The sequence below is a fragment of the Castanea sativa genome, chromosome 12 (genome assembly GCF_040712315.1).
Source record: "Castanea sativa cultivar Marrone di Chiusa Pesio chromosome 12, ASM4071231v1".
Lineage (NCBI taxonomy): Eukaryota > Viridiplantae > Streptophyta > Magnoliopsida > Fagales > Fagaceae > Castanea > Castanea sativa.
Genome location: NC_134024.1, coordinates 37,130,716 through 37,151,918, shown reverse-complemented (window position 1 = coordinate 37,151,918; position 21,203 = coordinate 37,130,716). Strand labels below are relative to the sequence as shown.

General features: G+C 35.2%; 3 protein-coding genes across 5 annotated transcripts; 2 read left to right on the top strand and 1 right to left on the bottom strand.

Moving 5' to 3' along the window:
• Positions 1 to 4,604: 4,604 nt before the first annotated feature.
• On the top strand, positions 4,605 to 5,532 carry LOC142620610 (F-box protein At4g22390-like). Its single transcript, XM_075793956.1, has 2 exons — positions 4,605 to 4,744; positions 4,878 to 5,532. The coding sequence occupies exons 1-2, from the start codon at positions 4,605 to 4,607 to the stop codon at positions 5,530 to 5,532; spliced, it is 795 nt and encodes a 264-aa protein (XP_075650071.1).
• A 2,516-nt stretch (positions 5,533 to 8,048) lies between these two features.
• Positions 8,049 to 8,983, top strand: LOC142620609 (ubiquitin-like domain-containing protein). The gene is made up of 2 exons (XM_075793955.1): positions 8,049 to 8,213; positions 8,735 to 8,983. Exons 1-2 carry the CDS (start codon positions 8,049 to 8,051, stop codon positions 8,981 to 8,983), a joined length of 414 nt encoding a protein of 137 aa, XP_075650070.1.
• Positions 8,984 to 9,693: 710 nt separating this feature from the next.
• On the bottom strand, positions 9,694 to 19,129 carry LOC142618307 (glutathione gamma-glutamylcysteinyltransferase 3-like). 3 transcript variants are annotated; one of them, XM_075791215.1, is made up of 8 exons: positions 18,978 to 19,129; positions 18,743 to 18,899; positions 16,711 to 16,949; positions 12,696 to 12,859; positions 11,775 to 11,826; positions 10,986 to 11,213; positions 10,305 to 10,808; positions 9,694 to 9,952 (listed from the first exon to the last, which is right to left on the bottom strand). In XM_075791215.1, the coding sequence occupies exons 1-8, from the start codon at positions 19,056 to 19,058 to the stop codon at positions 9,890 to 9,892; spliced, it is 1,488 nt and encodes a 495-aa protein (XP_075647330.1). In that variant the 5' UTR covers positions 19,059 to 19,129; the 3' UTR covers positions 9,694 to 9,889. The 3 variants fall into 3 exon arrangements, with proteins under 3 accessions (XP_075647330.1, XP_075647331.1, XP_075647332.1); XM_075791216.1 differs by having other exon boundaries at positions 18,983 to 19,102; XM_075791217.1 differs by having other exon boundaries at positions 16,711 to 17,014; positions 18,978 to 19,083.
• Positions 19,130 to 21,203: the final 2,074 nt, after the last annotated feature.

The following is a 21,203-nucleotide window of genomic DNA, read 5'->3' as shown; positions in this document are numbered from 1 at the left end:
TGTCCATGAAGGGGTGGCCACCCCTCTATCCAAGTGAATCCATGTGACTTCCCCGTCGAACTAATTGTTGCACCATGTAAAAGGTGAACCAACATAGCCCAAATCTCTGAAACTACAAAAATCTAGCACCTCCCTGAATCCTATCATTTGTCTTTCCCTTTGGGCAGCACCTCCCATTTTTTCTTCGGACCTGATGATCTCATTGAAATCACCCACACAAATCCAAGGGAGATTATATTGGAGGCAGAGGTGTTTTAGCAGTGCCCAAGAGTGTTCCTAGTTGGCTGTCAGGGTTACCGTAGAACCCAGTAAACCGCCAGGCGTCATCCACTCCTGGGTTGATCACTGCATTAATATAGGTAGGTGAGGAATTTTGAACATGGAGATTAAAGCCATTCTTCCAGTATAAGGCTAGACTCCCTCATGTATTGTTTCGTGGAACGATGAAGACATTCTTTATATGGAGTTTTGTACAAAAATTCTTGAGGTAACGTTCTTTTGCTCTTGTCTCCATGAGGAAAACAATGGTAGGAAGGTGTTTTTTCACCGGTTCGGTGAGCGCTAGAGGCTCACGTGGTCGCCCCAAACCACAGCACTTCCAACTTATACAGTTCATTGCGATCGGCGGGGCTATGCTGCAGCCACCACCGTTGATATTGGAGAAGATTCATCCTCAGGAACAAGAGCTTGACTCTTCAAGTTTCGGCAATCCAGGACTTCTAAGGTGTCCCTGCGTTCAGTTGGTTCTGACATAACCACTTCATTTTTGTTTACTTTTGGGTCAAATAGAAACCTCTTCCACGTTCCTTTATTTCCTTTTGGCATTGGACTGAGGAAGGGATTCGGTGGTTTTATATCTATCATGGGCTTAGTGGTAGGGGTTGTGTATGGGCTTGTGGTGTTAGCTAGGGCTTTTTGGAGGATTGGGTTTGGTGGGTTGGGCCTCATCTGCGACTGGAGATATGGGACTTTTCGGTTCACACTGTTTTGTTGAATTGGGGTTGGCTACTTCCATATGAGGACTTGAATGCTTTTCCATAACGAACGTGATACCATAATTAATTTCTGCGTCAATCTCGTTGAGGGTTTCTTGAAAATCTGGCTTAGTAACTGTCAAACAATTATTACCTTGTTTGGCAGGCTCCAAGACGTTCAAGTGTTTTTCCGGTTGCGGTCGTGTTTACGGTTTGGTCTCTGGATTGCTTTTGGTCAATAGATTTGCCCCTGTTTTTTGCCTCGCTTCTCGCTCATGAGCTATTGTGTGATGATCTGAACGTCTCGACTTAGTCCCTGCTACGAAAACAAGGGTCTTTCTTTGTGTTTGATCGACTTCTGCCCTGAGCCAATCGCCAAATTGTTGATCCTCCTTTTTCAGTGAACCCTTGCTCCCTAACCAAAGCTCACAATCACGATCGTCATGACAGACACGTTCACACCAGTAGCAAAAGTTTGGTAGCCTTTCGTACTTCAACGCTACCCAACCAACCTCCAGACCAGACTCTTCTCACCCGGCTCAAAAGGCTTGGTAATATCCACTCAAACCCTTACCCTCAAATAATTACATTTACCGCATTCATCCTCCGAGTCCGCTGTTTCTAGGACCGTTCCGATGGAGTTGCCGATTGATCTTCGTGTTGCTGGAGTAAAGCAGTGAACTGGGAGGTGGTGTATCTGAACCCAAAAGTTTGAAAACTGAAACGGAAGGGCTGAGATGGGCACATTCTTGAGGACTCTCTCAAAAACAACAAGATGCTTGTCATAGGTCCATGGTTCATGTTCCAGGACTCTTTCAAGGTCGAACTTATCTTCAAAGATGAAAAACAATTTGTTTTCCCCCATATCCTTAATCCGAAAATCCTTTTGATGTCGCCAAAGTGGTCGGAACGTACAAGCCACCGCTTCCACATTCACCATTCTTTTCATTAAAAGCTTTGCTGCCAAAACAAGATCTGGAGAAAAGCCGAAAAGAAGTCCGTTGGGCATTCAACCCCATTGGCCTCTGAGTCGGACAGGTTAAGTTTGTTCCACAAGCTTTCCAAAGATTCCATGGTTGGTAGTTTGGAGAGGCGGAGTTGAAAATAGGAGTCAATACTAGGAGAAAACGGACAAAAGGGACTGGGAGAAGAGAAAAGAAAAGAAAAGAAAAAAAACACATACAGGAGCGGCGCAACAAATGTTGAGGGTAATGGAATATATTTAAATGGTTTTTTTTTATATTATTTAAATAATGTTTAACTAGTTTTTAATATCATAATTTCTTTTATAACAAATTTTTTTTTTTTATCTTGTAATATGCTTTTTTTTTATTTTAAGAAATGATAAAATTATAAATAAATAAAAATTAATGCAATGATGTAATAATGAATGTGATTAGTAACAATACAAGAAGATAATAAATAAGTATTTGAATGAATGATGTTAAAGACATTATAAATTTTACATCATGAGGCTTATAAAGATGTATTATCAATCACAAAAAGTAATTTAAAAATGTATTTAAAAGGTTGTTGATGTCCACAAATCATATTAATTGTCTCATCAATTTGTAAATGTTTTGAAGTAAAATTTATAGTATTTCTAGTATTTTCCTGAATTATTTTTTGTAATTAGTGACACATATTTGTAAGCACTATATATTTAAAGTTATATTACCCCTAACATTACTCAATTCTTTGAAACTTCTTAAAAATAGAGAAAAAATGTAAAACTAATTTTTTTTTCTTATATCTAAAAAAAATTAAAATTATACTTCAATTTTTACTCTAAAATTTAGGCTCTTTGCTAATAAGGGCTAAGTGATTGACTAAATGGCCTAAGCCTAGGGCCCGCCCTGCACACACAAAACCCTGCTTTATTGACCAGCAGAAAATGGTACTGGGCTTCTACGGAGACAAGGACAAAAAGCTATACTGTTCAAGGAATTAGAGTTGCTAACTCACGTGGACAGAGCAACTTTTTCACCAGAGGTGATACATGATTATTTCAAAAGGGAGTTTGTGTAATGTTGATAACTCTGATTCAGTCAATTTGCTGTAGCCATTTTTCTCATATTTATTGGCTAAAGGATATACTTGTCCAAAGTTACCATATTTTTCTTTAGCTGCTTTTCTAATTTAACGTTAGAATAAGCTTTTGTGAGTTTGTTCTCCAATCAATCAAATTGACTTTGAAAGTTTTTTATATTGATAAGTGATGAGGATGATTTTATAAAATATTCCTGACACTCCCAATGCGCTAAAGGGGGGGACCTGACGACGTCAAGTTGAAGTGGAAGAAACTGACGACGTCAAGCTGAAGGTCGTAAGCTGACGGCCTTATAAGGATCAACGACATACGCTGACAACTCAACAGGCTGACGAGAACAAAGGCTGAAGAAGGCAGGCAAACCCATCCATGACAATTGCTTGGTTCCCACGCATACATGAGTAAGAAGAATTCTTGCATCACACGTTTAATTCTAATTAAGATGACTCCTATAAGGAAAAGAGCTCTAAGGGAAATGCAATATCCACTAATCACTCTCCTAGAAGGGAAGTACTTCCTCGCCAAGACGTAGATTTCGGCCCTACACTACTATAAATACCTCAAAGCCCTCATAAATCAAGGTACGCATAATTTACCTCAGCTCTATCACCTTAGAGTTGTGAATAAGAGATTTTCTCTAACTTGACCGTTGGAGGGTGTTTGGTCGGTACCACATCGGTACCCTTCCTAAGGTCTTCAGCTTTTGTGTTGTGCAGGTTCTTCATCAGGTACACGTGAGGACCGTGTGGCTTACTGACGATTTTCGGCATTATCAATAAGTGACTCTGAAAATTTCAAACTCATTTTTAAACAATAAAAGCTTGAAAGCTTTGGTAAATTGTTTTATTTCATAAATTTTGATCCAAAGTGTTGGAGAGAGGTGCGATTAAAAAATCTAGGAGGATCATCAAACTTTAAAAAATCAATTGTAAAGGTGCTAGAAGAGACTAAAAAATCCACTTAAGCAACATGTTTTATAATATGCTCTTTTCATTTTTTATTTTATGTGAATACTCTTTTCACTAACCATGGTTAAACTTTGGTAAAGAGAATTTTTTTTTAAAATAAAATATTCCATTACTAATACTAACAGAAGGGAGAAGTGTTATTGTTTTGAAATCTCAAGGGAGAGGAGTGTTTTTTCCTTTTAAGTTTAGAAGTGAGTGTCATTTCTCCAAATCTCAAGAGGGAAGTATAATTTGCCCTATCATATATCATATATCATATATACTATTTATAATAGTAGAAACCTTTTCCTACACTTAAGGCAGTGCTGCCATGTAGGGAAAACACTCATCTAAAATTCTAACACTTGTACATTTTAATTGTAAAAAGTCATACCATACGACACAATCACATCGCTTAACCCATCACTTTAATCATGTTGTTTACTAACAAAACTATATATCTGAAAGGCTTAAAAAAAAAAAAACCATTCACCTATCTCCTATCACTAACCTCCGTTCAATCTGATAAAAAAAAACCATTCCAGAGCACATATTTATAATAGAGTAGTGCGTCCCTGACTCTATCACTTCTTCGCTGCAAATAAAATCCATACTATCCTCTAATGAGCAGATATGCCGATCGATTTCATCGCTGATATACTAAGCAGATTAGCGGTCAAGAGTGTCGTATGTTCTTCCTGCATTTCAAAGCTATGGGCCAAATTAATCAAAGCAGAGATTCATCAATACCCACTTCAAGCGCTCCATCAACAGTGACAGAGATTGCATCATAATCATCGACCAAAAACCTAGTGTTTGGTCCTTACTTTTCCGCCATGATAATGAAAATTGCTTACCTGAGGCCATGGGAATTTACCCTCCACTGCAAGGTCATTGTTGAAAAAGGGTGACCACCACCGTGGATTACTACAATGGCTTGGTTTGCCTTCATAACTGTGACGAAGAGATCACACTTTGGAATCCATTGATAAGGAAGTACAAGAAATTGCCAAGTGAACCAGTACAGAAGCGTTGTACTTTAATCACACGAAGCAAAGATTCTGACGCTCCATTGCACAGCATTCTTGCTTGTGATTTTGCAAAGGAGAATTTTCGTGTTTATAAGACACTGCTTCAACAAATTGAATATGATAATCGAAAAACGTGTTTGGGAGTGTTAGGAGGATGCCGATGTTATGTTGTGAATGTTTGGAAGATGTATAATGAAGTTTGGTTGATGAAGGAATATGGAGAAGAGAGTTCGTGGATACAGGTTTATAAAACTGATCTACGTGCAAATACAATTGCTTCGAATTTGAATTCGGATTTGGAGTATTTGAATGTGTATTTGAAGCCTTTAAAGTTTTCCAGGCACGGCAAGAAAGTTTTGTTAGTTGATTGCAAGAATATATTTTGGTATGACATAGAAAAGAAAAGAAGCAAGAGGCTTGAGAGTCAGAATTTGACTGTTGTGTTTACGCCTCTAACTTTTATTGGGAGCCTTCTTCTGCTTGATGGTGATAGTGTGATTGATCCGAAGGAAAAGAAGCGGAAGAAGTAGAGGTAAAACTAAACCAATGGAGTTTAATGATTTTTTTTTCCTTAAATGTCTATGTTAGTATTTGTTTAAATCTTTACAAAGTTATAATGTCTGAGCCTTTGTTTAGATATTTACTAATTGCTTGATTTTGCACTTCACTTTCTATTATTGAATAAGATTTTAGATTCTATACTTTTGATTTATATATAATAAGTTGTCATTAGAATAAGGAAATTGTTATAAGAATTTCTTCTAAATAGCTTCAAAGTCAAAATATAGTACAAGGAATGCAATCTAAATTTGAATTTGATTTAATGTTAACCATTTCTTGAGGCAACATTTAATTAGAGAGTCAATCATTGCAGGACACAATAGATAATTTTGTAAGAGAACTAAAGAATGAATACTTCATCAAAAAATAGAGATAGCGCAAACCTCTTTTGAATGTTCTCCATTCAGTTAAATTATATTATCTTACTACTAGAATTTCAATGTATTTTATAGATAGCAGTACCTATAAGTAGGACAAATGAGTGGCTGTAGAACTTGAACTAAACAAATTTTAAGGTATTTTATTTATTGAATTGTTATGTTAAGTTATTGTCTTCCAATTCGTAAAATGTTCGCACGCATTGTGTGGGTTAAATGCTAGTTTTTTTAATTGAAATCTTATTTTGTTTTAATAAGAAACTGTCACATCACTCATTAACTAAATAAAAGGTAGAAATTAAACCCACTACCACTCTATTTGCCATTGTATATTTAAGACAAAAGATGTTCAATTAAAAAAATTATATTGAAAATAAACCAAACTCTAAAGAAAAGTCGAAGGAGCCGAGTAGTAGGAACAAAAATGTAGAGGTTAAGTATGTATGAAACTTACCATCAATAAAAGTTTGAAAGAGACTATTTACATCCCAATTAACAGTTAGCCATTGAGGATTGTTTTTATCCATTAATATAATACAGCATATTGAAATACCACTAAATCTAAAAGTTTAATCCAATAAATTTATTATTCCAGCAAATCCAGCTCTAACGCTTTTTTTTTTTTTTTTTTTGATGGGACAGCTCTAACACTTATTATTATTATTATTATTTTTTTTTTTTTGGTTAAAAGCTCTAACACTTATTAAGGCATATTCAACACTACTTTGGAAATGAAACCACAAACATGGAGGGAAGTGGAACCATCGAATAAATTTTTTTCTTTTACCAATTATTTTAGCAGGGAAGAGTTTAAACTTTAAAGTCGCAAAGGTGGTTAGCATTAAGAATAAACGAGCACTATCTTTTGCCGCTACTTCCAAGTTTTTTTTTTTTTTTTTTGGGCACTTCTTAAAAATCAACAGGAGACTGAGTCGAAGAACCGATTTTTTTTTTTTTTTTGGTCTTATTTATGGTTACTCTTAGGCTATTTATTAATTAAACATTTTAGGCAATTTTTAATATCACTTTTATGAGAAATATAAAAAACTGTTTCAGTTTTTTTTTTTTTTTATCATGAATTGTTTTTATAAATATTCATAAATCACATTCGTTAATTTTTTTTTCCTTTAATTTTTTGTTTGTTGGGTAGAATGACACTTTCAATCCCAAAGCACACATTTTTTAGATGCAGCTTTTCGAAGAAATCTCATTCTCAATAAAATTTTAAAAAATTAAAAAGAGGAGCAAGAAGATGATGAATCAAACCGACTCAATGGTGCATTTATTAAATGCAGATTTTGGATAATTAAACACCGGAGGCTGGAGAGTATTGTTTAATGTATAATATTATAATGTGATCGTGTGAACCTTCCCAGTACAATTCATGATACTTCTACCGGCCAAAATGGGCAAATACCCTTTTCGCACAAAAAAAACAGCATTATGTTCTATTTCCTAAACTAATTAGGAAAATACCCCTCTTTTGAAACTCGATTTTTTCAAAATCAAGTTAATTCATATAGTAACGTTTTAAGGAACCTATAGCGGTGTTTTGTAACTCAGCTCGAGTTACAAAACGCCACTATAGATCTTTAAAACGTCACTATAAGCTCTTTAAAACGTTACTATAGGGCTCCAGGAATTTTTTTTTTTTTTTTTAACTCGATTTTGAAAAAATCGAGTTTCAAAAGAAGAGCATTTCCCTAATTAGTTTGGAAAAATGAGCATTTGCCCTTTTTTTTGCGCGAAATGGGCATTTGCCCATTTTCGCCTACTTTTACCTATAACTTGTAATTTTCAGGTGTCTCAGTCGTTTGATTATTTCTTGTCAAAGTAAATTACTCTCTCTTCTGACTAATAGAATACTCTCCTGTAGTTTGCTTTGTAGGTTTATAAGTTTTTTTTTGGATTTCCATTCAGTTTTTACAAATTTTTTTCCTTGATTTTCTATTTCAATTTCTTATACTCCCATCTTCTAACCAAACATATTACGCATTTAATTAAGAGCATACATTTTAATTTTTTTTTTCTTCTAATTTTTCTAAGTTTATTTTATTATTACCTCTAGATGAAGAGCAACATAGACATATTGAAAGTTCACTCTCGAAATGGATAGTTCAGAGACAATAGAAGACATAAAAGAAAAGATTTCTAAAACGGAAGGGCTAGTATCAGATCAGTATGAGCTTTACTATGAAGGAAAGAGCCTTGACACAAGACGTGGAGCTTCTTTAAAAGATTACAACCTGAATGGTGGTTCCACAATTTTCCTAGTGCCTTGACTGATGGAGATATTTGTCAAAGAAAAATGCTAACAAATACCATTAGGATTAATAATCCATTTAAAAAAAGTTATTATGGGAAAAAAAAAAACAATTAATGTTTTCACAGCTTTTTTTATTTCCCGTAAAAGTGATATCAAAACTTTTCTAAAATGGATTGTTAACCATTACCATGACCTTTTATCAAAATGGAGGTGGATCACCAAATTGTTGGAAGTTGAGGCCTATGATACAGTGTACAGAGTGAAGACCAAGATTTACCAAGCCTATGGAATTGACCCTAGATTCCACAGGCTTAGTTTTGAAGGACTGGTGCTCAAAGACTGTAAAACACTGATGCAATATGGGATTCCTAAGGGCTCGATCCTTGAGCTTTTGAACCATTGAGTTCCTGGAATATTCAGTTATTCTAATTTGGTCTCTTGTAGTCAAGAAAATTTTTGCAAAATCAGGAATTTTTTAAGAATGATTTTAATAGCTAAAAGCATATTTGAATATATTATTACCTCTAGATGAAGAGCAACATAGACATATTGAAAGTTTTCACTCTCGAAATGGATAGTTCAGAGACAATAGAAGACATAAAAGAAAAGATTTCTAAAACGGAAGGGCTAGTATCAGATCAGTATGAGCTTTACTATGAAGGAAAGAGCCTTGACACAAGACGTGGAGCTTCTTTAAAAGATTACAACTTGAATGATGGTTCCACAATTTTCCTAGTGCCTCGACTGATGGAGATATTTGTCAAAGAAAAATGCTAACAAATACCATTAGGATTAATAATCCATTTTAAAAAAGTTATTATGGGGGAAAAAAAAAAAACAATTAATGTTTTCACAACTTTTTTTATTTCCCGTAAAAGTGATATCAAAACTTTTCTAAAATGGATTGTTAACCATTAGCATGACCTTTTATCAAAATGGAGGATGGATCACCAAAATTGTTGGAAGTTGAGGCCTATGATACAGTGTACAGAGTGAAGACCAAGATTTACCAAGCCTATGGAATTGACCCTAGATTCCACAGGCTTAGTTTTGAAGGACTGGTGCTCAAAGACTGTAAAACACTGATGCAATATGGGATTCCTAAGGGCTCGATCCTTGAGCTTTTGAACCATTGAGTTCCTGGAATATTCAGTTATTCTAATTTGGTCTCTTGTAGTCAAGAAAATTTTTGCAAAATCAGGAATTTTTTAAGAATGATTTTAATAGCTAAAAGCATATTTGAATATATTGTGTCATTTGTTCACCATATGGGCGGAATTAACATTGTCTATATCTAAAAGTCTGGAATGTTTGTTCTTATATTGCCGGTGAGTTATCATGGTCAGAACAATGAAATACATTATTTCAAAAACCAGGAAAGGATATTTAATACAATACAAAAATCATCAACCAAGCTAATAGTCAAGTAAATTGTGCAGGAAGATATGTATTTATGAAGCCTATGTTGGCAAGGGAATGCAACAAAGAAAAGGCATCATCAACGAGGAACAATAAACCTTGTATATATTTTATTTCTTACAACAATGTACTTTAAATCATGCAAAATGGCGCAACCCATTATAGTCCATGATTCACAGAGCCTTCCAAACTTTATGGTGTACGATTTTTTTTTTTTTTTTTTTTCACTTCTAGTTTACAAGTAATTAACAGAAAACAAGGATATCAAGGAGCAGGAGTGCCAAGATCTGTGATGAGAAAATGGAGCTGTTGTCTCAAATACGTAACCTGTAATGGGCATTAAGAAATGGAACAGACATACGTGTGATTTCCAGACTTTCATTCAAAAAGCTGCTTAAACCCATAACTTAACTAAAACAAATAAATGGAAGAGGTCCAAAATTCAATATAAAAAATAATTTTTTTTTTTAAATAAGTAAATGTAATTCGATTTATAATCAAATAAACTCTATGTTCACGATAATGAACACAATGTGTCAAATAAGTACAAAAGTCTCAAAAGGAAAATCTAAGAGAAACTTGAAACTCTAAAATAGAAGAAACCCCAAATCTGGGATCCATAAGAAAGAGTATATCAATATAAAAAATAATAGAAAATATTGAAGGATATGTGTAGTACCTCATCTTTAAGCAAAGGAGGAAGACTGTCAGTTGACACAAGACTGTTAATTTCTGTCAGTAGCTTCTCTTCTTTAATGCCAGCCCATGTATGTTGTGGCAGGGAAAATAAAAGCACTGTGAGAACATCAGCTGTAGATGGATACATTCCGCTGCAATATCCTTGATCAGAAACACACAAAGTAGTGGGATCGAATTGACATAAAGGAACCAGCACATCAACTCCTTGTTCTGTGCCATCAGAAATTACAGTCCCAGATACCACTGTCACAGGGTTTTCACCATTAGCCTTCATAAGCTTCATATTTGTTTTCCTACAGCATATTCTCCTTACTTTCCCAGTCAAAGCTCCAGCTCCTTCACAACAAACACATGCAGCAATTTCAGGTAACCCTTCTTTGTCACCCAAAGATGTGATGTCTTTACAAAATGAATTCACAGAAGACAACCATCTTGTCACATGTCTGAATAGTTCAGTATCTTGCACTTGTTTCAATATCTCTTCCTGAAATCCCAAAGCTTAAAAACTCAAAATCAGAAATTGATTTAATTTTCATCTTTTTGGGAATAAGAAGCCTAAGAAGCTGTTAATAGTTCACCCTTTAACACCTCAAAGAATTAACAGAAAAACAGAAACATATTAAATGAAATAAACAAGGAATTCAAGGAAGCTGTAGAAAACCTTGATTCCATTCCTTCCTTTTTCCTCTTCACTTAAAATTTCATTCCCATCCTCTGGTCTTCGAACTTCTGCAACCCACTTAATGAATTCTCTCAAATCAACAGGGGGTGATTTGAATACCATAGAGAGTATACTTTGAACATCTTTTAGATCTTCTAACTTCAAGAAGTGGGGAACATCTTCTACCAAGTACTTTGCCACACTTTTCCAACTATCATGTCTACAACTCTGCACAAAACACAGAGCAATGCTAGTTCAAAACATCTGTAGCAAGCGGAAACAGAAAAGCAAACAACAAAGAAATGAACAAAATTGAATCAGAGGGATGTTTCTAGCCAAAGTCACTTATCACAAAAGCCATTATCAATTGCCAGAAGTCACCACCTTTAAATAACCCTTCACTCAAACTGAAGTATTTATTTAAGGAAAATATAAAATGGGGGAACAGGAGATAATATAGGGCATTTTCACCATTTGTCACAATGTGCTGCTTTTTCCCAGCTTAAATATGGACCCCATAGCCATGTGATACATGTATTGAAAAACATTAGTTTTAAAAACCAATTATGGGTTGTAGGGACTAATTATCACAGGGCCTCAACTTATTTGTTTCAATTTGTAGTTTAGGGAGCACATCACAAATGTTATAAAAGTTTTCAAAAGTTATGCAATTTATCCAATTTTTGGTATTACTGTGAGCCATAGGGGGAGAAGCTAGTACTAAAATTTAACGTTAAGGCAACACAATAACAAGGTTATATGAAACAGACCAGCCAACAAGTACAGTACCAGAGTATAAAGGATTGATGGTGCTCTGTGATGCCGTGAAATAATCATATACCTGAAAAGACATATTTCAGAATATAAGTAGAATACAACTAAAACAGATAACATGCAACACACAACCAAAATGGCACTGAGGCAGAACTTGAGTAGAACCCTAGTACATGGAAGAGTACAAAGAATGAGCCAATAAAAAGAACAAAAAGGAAAATAAAAAGGAATTAATATCTGCAAATTAGCTGATCTAAAAAATACAGAAAATAAGTCGAAAAAGTTGTGCCGCTAGCCTGTCTCCCACTCATGTAAGGAATGTCAGAATAAGAAATTAAACTTCACTATTGAGAGCTCTTCACTTTAGAAGGAATACTATTCTACTTGAGCTTGCAAATACTTTATTGAACATAGACTGTGCAAACACAAATTTCTGACCAAATTTAAAATGGTTGAGAGAACAATGAAAATAACTGATGTGTTACTTATGTTACTTTTTTCATGCTTTTATACTACTTGAAAATCCAAAGCAAACATCAAGACTAAGACCAAATTGTATGTATAGAAATTAGAGAGTGAAGATATCACATTGATAAATTATCTATTGTTCCAAAAGCTTAAGCTGTTAGGAAACGATGAATTTAATCATTTAATATATCACATATAACACGAATATTTCAGTTTTAATAAACAATGCACACAATCAGAACAGGTAACTTATGATATCCACCAAAAAGAAAAACACATTTAAGCGTAAAAAATGTGAGATTCTAAAACATATGTACTTTTTCCAGAAAAAGTAAAGAAATTTATGAAATCTCAGAGAAATACTAGTGCCATTTTGTTTCAAAAGTCACAAAGTATATACAGTTTATCTGATAGCTAAAATTTTCAGCCTTATGCTTTGATATGGAGGTTCAAACTAGAAGAGCATACCCCCTACGATGTCCCGTTGCTTCATCAATAGTATCCATGGCTTCCCAAAGAAGCATGAGAGGAACCCAATGAGGAGGATATTTAAATCGAGCAACATCCAACATGAGAACCATATCTCTTCCAGCATGATAGCCGCCAATTGGTGAAAAGTGACCAGTTCCAGTCTGTACCCAAACAATAAAATGAAATTCAATGCTCTTAAGTTCTAATAATCAAATGTACAACAATGAAACGAAATTTTGTATTTTCAAAGCACAAAAGAATATAAGCAATCCTATCATGAACCAGAATATTGTCACCAAATGTCACACAGGAAATTTTAATACTAAGTAGGTGCCACTAACAAATTCATACACCAGCAGCACTCAGTTCATAATGAGACTCTCTCTCTCTCTCATTTCTTATTTTTAATCCCATGGACTAAAAAGGTTTCAACACATAAAAACTAGTATAGGCAATAAATCAAATTGTTACAATAGTTCTGGTAATGCTAGTATTGATGCTTTGATACCATATTAGAATTTATGTTGGGATTAAGGGTGAGAGGGAGAGGAGAGAGAAAGAAAAAGCGGAAGCTCAGAGAAATTCAAAGTGATTCGGCTTGGAGACCTATGCCTAGCCCTTGGATGTATATAACTATATGGAGAGACTAACTCTAGGCTAAACGTAAACTAATTTTGGGGTTACTTTACTTGCACTACAAGTAGAATTAAAATTACTTTGCGAGCACTACAAGTAGGTCCTAAACATTAAATCTAGACTAGATACATTGGGCTTGGGCCTTGAGATTTGATGTCTCTAACATCCCTACTCAAACTCAAGGTATAAGCTTGAACATGCTTTGAGTTTGGAATATGAAATTGAGAAGGAAAGTGTTAACATGAAGGATCAGATCGAATGTATAATGGATTGAGCACAATGTAGAGTGGAACATGCAAGACAACTACCGCAATTGCAAATGATGACTATTGGCGACAGATGAGGCTAGAGGACAGCTATACTTGTGACCACAGTAAGGCTACTATGGCCGAAATACAGTTGCAGCGGTGGCCAGGGGAAATCAGTATAGGAACTGTGACTTGAGGATTACATTTAGTGAGACAAACACCAGTGGTAGCAACAGTCAGTGACAAACGGTGGTTGGAAGATGATAATAGTCACTAACGACCAGAGGAGAGCAGCACCGCTTGACAGAAGATATTGGCTGAAGATAATGTTATGGTGAGGTGCATGAGCAAGTTGGCGACCTTTGGAGAACCAAACAGGAGACTTGGGTATGATACCATGTTAGAATTGAAGTTGGGACATAGTTTTCATATCACATTAGTATTTATGTTAGGATTATAAGAGAGAGAGAGAGAGAGAGAGAGAGCATAAATAAATATGATTCAACTTGACAGCCTATGTCCACATGAAAAATCCGAGCGGCTACGGCTGTGTTCGTTTCGGCCGTAAAAGGAATACGGAAAATATTTTACACCATGGGGAGTATTTGGATTGGGCGGAAAATTTAGTCAAACGGAAAATGATTTTCATTGACTGCAAAATAACAACCCTGAAGTGTAAAATAGTTTACACTTCTATTTTACCTTCAAACCACTTACACCATGGGGAGTGTTTACACCATTGCTCCACCGTGACCCACCCACAAACTGATTGGACCACCTTGACCCACCCACAAACAAACCGATCGAACCACTATGCCCACCCACCCATTAACAACAACCACAGTGACTAGATCGGACCACCTCTACCTTGATGGGGCCTTCAGATCTCGCCACTGATCTTATTGTTGTTGCCTCTTTCTCTCTCTCTTTGTCTCAAGCTTGCCATTGCTGCTTCTCTCTTTCTTAGATCTCGTTGCCGCTGCCTCAACCCTCTCTTTTTCTCTCAAATCTCTCTCTCTCTCTCTCTCTCTCACAATCTAGTGTTGGGTTTGTGGAATTGAGATTTTCTTCTTCTTTTTTTCTTTGGGTTTATATGTTGGGATTTTTATTATAATATGTGTTTGGAAGCTGAGAAAATGTGAGAAATGGGTAGAAAATGTGTTTTCTAGAGCATTTTCAAGAACAAAAACAAACACATGAAAATATTTTCCAATAGATTTTTTGAAATGCAACCAAACACCTGAAAATATTTTCCTTTTCCAAAAACAATTTTCAACTGAAATTATTTTACACTTTGAAACCATTTTACATTGAGCCAAACACAACCTACATATTAACTGTCTTGAATTTTGTGTTATAATGAGCCCATTTGGGATATATATATATAAGATAATAACCCTAGACTAACCCTGGGTTATTTTACTTGCACTATAAGTAAGTCTTAGTAAATTGAAACTGGACTAGTTACAATGGGCTCAAGCCTTGATAATTGATATTTCTAACAGGTAAATAGTAACATAGTTCTAAAAAGCAAATGATCAGTCTTGCCTATTAACCTAGAAGAAAAAAACAACATATACAAAGCAAATAAAATATCAAAAAATAGTCTTATCAGAGGCATCATTTAGGCAATTGTACCTGACTTTGTAGTGCAAATGTATGGCTCATTGAGCTGAATTCAATAAATATGAAGGTTCTAGGTAACATGATGCTTTTAATTTAGCTGCAACTGCGGAATGGTAATGTGCCTAAAAAATCACGTGTCACAATGGTAATCTACCTTATAAGAGCATCCACCATGGTTCATGCCAATTCTATCCTATTTTACCATCTTAAAAAGCCACTTTATCAATTATACAATACCATTTTACAATACACCAACATCCCAACTTTGATTTTACCATACTACACGTTAAAATAATATAAAAATAATAGTATAAAAATATTTCTCAATTCTTTCTCTGATCTCTATTTCTCTTCCTCTGTCAACCTTCTCAGTCACACCACTAGCACCACCCACCTTCACAGTCACACCACCACCACCGTCCACCTTCTCAGTCATACTACCCACTTTCGCTTAGCAAAATCCAGCCAATCACTCGCCGATCTCCGATCCAAATCAAAATCAAAATCCAAAATCAAAACCATAAACCCACCACTGACCCACGCCGCTGCTACACCACCTAACCCACGCCCACATCAGTCACAAACCCACCACCGCCAGAAACCCACACAACTCGCCGATCTCCACCGGTAGAAACCCAAATCACTCACCGATCTCAGATCCAAATCAAAATCCAAAATCAAAACAAGAAACCCACAACCGACCCACGCCGCCGCTGCACCACCTGACCCACCACCACCAGAAACCCACACAACTCGCCTATCTCCACCGCTAGAAACCCAAATCACTCGCCAATCTCCTCCGCCAAAAACCACAAAAAATACCCAAAAATGAGAGACCGACTAAGAGAGAAAAGCCTGAGATTAAAGGGATTTGGAGATGGGTGGGTGAATCGGCGACAATGGCGAGAGAGAGAGGGGATGAGAGAGAAGAGAGAGGCTTGGTGTGAAAAAGAGTTCAGCAATGGAGAGAGAGATGAGAGACCATGGAGAGAGAACTGATACTATTTACAAATAAAATATTAATATTTTTTTTTTTTACAATTGAGCTACATTGTGATTCTACATTTAGAATCACACTGTAGCACAGTTGCAAATTTTTAACAATCCTGAGAATTTACAAATTCCATTGGAGTGGGTAAAATGGGCTTGAATGGCAAAATGGGCTTACATTTGCCATATGCCCACTCCAGTGCTGATGCTCTAAGTCATTTGTCTAACAAGGTCATCAGCATTCACCAAATTTCATAGTATCATTCTATATCAATCAGTGAACAGTAAGGATAAATCATATCTGAAGTACCATTATACATTACATTATAAGCACCATTAATGCTTTTAACAGTTTTTTCCATAAACAGAAAACATTTAATCAGTAGGCATAAATCATTTTCATGGGCATAGGATTTTTTCTAAAAGTATCCTGAAGAATATGGAATGTAAGAAAAAAGAAGCATTGCTAGTGAGTAGACAGCAATTTAGATAATTAGATAAGCTCACAAGACCTGCTTAAAAACTGCTCTGTGGTATGACGTGATCACATGACAATCCTCTGAAGAAGTACAGCAAATTACATACTTGCGGAAGTCATCAATGGTGCTTTCACTAGTCCGAAAAGCTTCAACCTTAGCTCCATTGCAATGTGCCAAACATGCAACTTTGCCAAAGGTAATGCCGTCAGCTTTGATCTTTTCCAAAGGCTCACAGCAATCCAGCATAGAGTCATCAAACCATCTCCAAGGACCTGCAATTGAAACCCCCCAAGTTCACAACATGAAGAACCCTAGACCCGCAGGCAGAAGCCATGAACTAGGCATCAATAATGCCAACAATTGTCAGACTCTTGAATTTCTTTCAACTAGAAAACAATTTTCCAAAAAGATGTGAAATATGCATGGTAACAGAGTACTAATTCCTTGAATAATAAAAGAGTCTTTAACATCTAATCGCTTACTACTCTCTCTCTCTCACTATATCGATTATGAAATTTTGTCTCTATTATATTATTACACTAAAAAAAAGCCTTTAAATATATTGGTCCCTAAGTTTAGCACATGAATGATTTTAGTCTCAAAATTTTAAGCGATCGCATTTAGTTCCTTAGATGATGTGTCCAAACTAAAAACTAACATTTCATCATTCCATGGTGACTAAAACCAATCACTTTAAGTTTGTTAGGGTCTAAAATTAGTGACTTTTAAGTTTAAGAAAAGTTAGCAGATGCTCTAAAGGCGCTAGTTTAGGAAATATTTTTTAAAACTTTTTATAGGAAAAAAAAAAATTAACTTTATTTTTTACCGCCATAAAAATGATATTAAAACTTTCCTAAAATGATCCATTTACATTACAAATGTTCTAAGACACCAGATAAAAAGTGATCATTTTGATGAGAGCAACCACACCAACTCGTGGATAGTCTTTTAAAATACAAAAAAAATGCTCAATTTTGCATATTTTAACCCAAAAACCCCCCACATCAGTCTTTGTAAAACTGTCTAAATTTACACAATAGTCTTGTAAATGAACAATAACCGTGCATATATACACGGTTACTGTTCACCGTGTAAATAATTTTTTTATTCTTTTTTTCTCCCTCCTCACTCCCTTTTTCTCATTTTCTTTCTCACCTCACTCTCACAGTTACTGTTCACAGTGTTAAAGAAATGAATATTTTATTTGAATAAATATGTATAATAGACAAACTGATGTGGGTGTTTTGTAAAAATAGGTATGTAAAATAGAAAAAGTAGGTTTTAGACGTGCAAAATGGGAAAAAAAATTTGCACATAGTGATGTGGATGTTCTAAGGGACTAAAAGCGATCATTTTATCATTTTAACTTGAGGGACCAAAAATTGCTCGCTCAAGAGTTATGGATATGTTTGGCAACTGTTTTTTCTCTTTATTTTCTGTTTTCAAAAATAATTTTCTATTTTTTAGACTAAAAAATTTGTTTGGCAACCCAAAATGGATAGAAAACAAAAACTGTTTTCAAAACTCAATTTGTGAAAGAAACTGAAAATAGCAAAAAGACTGTTCTCAAAACTCAATCTGTGAAGAAAACTGAAAATAGCAAAAAAACTGTTTTCAGTTTCTAATTTTCAAAAGTCAATAAAAATACACATTTAATTTAATGAATCTATCTCATTTAATGACTTAATATTAGAATTCAAATCCTAATTATAACATATTTTAGTATTTTCTATTTTTTTCTTCAAAAAAATAACTTTTTTTATTTCAACTAACCAAACATGTTTTTTATTTTAAAAATACAAGAAAATTGTATCCGAAAAACAAGTTTTTGAAAATAAAAAACAGAAAAGGTTACCAAATATCAGCTAAAAGTTTAAAGACCAATAGAGTATTTTGGCTTAAACCAACTAATATATGTTATAATAAGGTACATTAATTGCAAAATTGGAGCTCTATAAATATGTTTCCGCTAAAAAAACCCATTGCTGAAACAGTAATTGGAGGAAATTAAATTAGGGATTATGAATTAGAGAGAGAGAGAGAGAAAAAGATAGGTTAATTATACCTTTCCATTTTCTTCCGGGGTCGATGGAGAGGGCATTGAGGACCATAGAGAGGGTGGCGAGGCCGCAATACGCAGGCTCCGACTGGGTTTGGTAGTACGATATGAGCTTGAAAAACCCTTCCATTGTTCCATCTCCTAGCGCCTCACTGAAAAGCTTCTGCAACAACAACAACACTCCATAAACTTTGTTTCATTCAAATAGATCCACACAGAGAGACAGAGAAACAGTACAAACCTTGCCTTCGGAGGAAGCGAATTCGATTGCCGGAGGAGAGGGTAGGGATCTCCGGTATAGACCTGGCACTGGCGTCGCCATTTCTTTCTCTGTCTGGACTTTGGTTAATCAGATTCTCCGTTGCATGAGTCTGACGCTTTTTAAATAAAAAATATATATATAAAACTAAAAAGTTAAAGCACTAGTTTTTTTTTTGTTTTTGGTGTAAAAATTTAATTAATAAACGTGGGGTGGAGTAGAGTTTGTTATATATATAATTTCAAAAAGTTGACCGTTTAGGCATTTTCACGGCGGCCAGGCTACATGCATTTCCAGCACTAGTTTTGGTAGTGGACTGGACCTGCATTGCTTTTTGACTTTCTTTTCATTTATAGTCTTTTTTTTTCTTTTTTTCTTTTTTCTTTTTTTTTTTTTTTGCCGAAAGTAAGTTAAAATGTATTTGCAACTTTAAAAATTTTGAAAAATAAGAAAAAAAATGGAGAAGAGAGGAAGAGAGTGGATGATTAATAAAAAATTAATAATTTAATGAAATATAGTATAAAATAGATGATATAATGTGAGATGTTTTGAAAAGTGAATATATAAAAATAAAAAAAAATTATGCTAATATAGACAAAAAATTTTACATGAGTTGATGCAAATGCTCTGAAATCCATTAATCATCAATTTTAATAGGATTTGAAAATGCAGTAAAAAAATAGTTATTTTTTATAAAAATTTTTATAAAATGGTTTATTAATAATGGATCCTAATTTTTTTTGGAAGTGTGGAAGAGACAAGGAGAAGGGTCCAAGCCATTGAAGAGACGGAGGGGAAGAACCAGGAGAGTTGACAGCATTTTTAAGAGAGTTCAATGCTATTATAATTTGATTTAATTGTAGAATATAGCTAAGATTTTTTCTTTTTCTTTTTTTAAATTTTTTACCAGAATAGCTAAAGTTATCTAACATAAGTCCTATGGAATAATGGGACAAGATTTCAAAAAAGAGTTTATATATATATACACACATATAAATATGTATATTTTTTTTAATTTAGTTGTAGCTATCTATCTATGTGAATCCTATTCTATGAAGCGATGGAAGTAGGATATTGCCATAAACCCCAAAGGTCGAGTGAGGAAGAAGATGAGCTAGGCCGCAGTGTCAAGATGTTTAAGGAAAGCAGTGGAGCAAAGCAATTTACTCCACCACGGACTATTGTTAGTTATAAAGATAGTCTTGTGGGAGACATTCCTGGAGCTTATGAGAGCTTTCAAGCTAGACAACGTCTGGGATGATGGTGAGGAGTTAGACACAAAAGTGGATCCACTCATTGAAGGGATGTCGGAATTGAAGCTATCAAAGGAAACCAAGGCTCGTATTAGATCCCCATGGTCAAAGACTTTGATAGTGAAAGTGTTCGGTAGAACTGTTGGATTCAGCTACCTCACTTTCAAGATCAATGCCTTATGCAAACCTGCAGCTAGGATGGACTATGTTAACCTTGGGAAAGACTTTTTCTTTATTAAGTTCTATAGTTCAGACAACTATGACAAAGTTCTTCGTGGAGGCCCATGGTTTATTGGTGAGCATTTTTTGGCCATTAAGCCTTGGGAACCTTATTTCAGAGCCTCTGGAGATAATCTAACGTCAGTGGCAGTTTGGGTGTGATTCCCAGAATTGCCTATCGAGTTTTATGATATGGAAGTTCTAAAGAGAAATAGGTAGTGCTATTGGTCCCATTCTCCGCATTGATTCCTACACTGCCACGGGATCACGTGGAAGCTATGCAAGGCTCTGTATACAAATCAATTTGGAAAAGCCATTAATTAACTCCATAAGGATAGGTATTGATAGTGACGTTTTTTACAAGTTGTCAATACGTTAAGGAGGCTGACGGGAATATACAACCCGTCAGCCAGTCTCATTAGGATGCCTCCTTTTGATGTTCGAGGCCATACCCCTTACGTAACGACGTTAGGCTAACGGATCAAGTTGACGAGTCAAGGCTGACGACCTTGGTTGTAAAGGTCCTTGGCTGACGTTCTTTGTGGAGACATACATAGGCTAACAACAGTGTAGGAGGTACACGAGGGCTGACGACCTTGGCAGGTAGAAGCTGAAGGAGCAATCCAACCTTCATTCTTAGCCTATCTTGACTTCTACATACATGAATATAAGGAAAGTTCTTGCGCTACACGTTCAGCTTTAGTCAAGAAGATTCCTATAAGGAAAGGGCTCTATA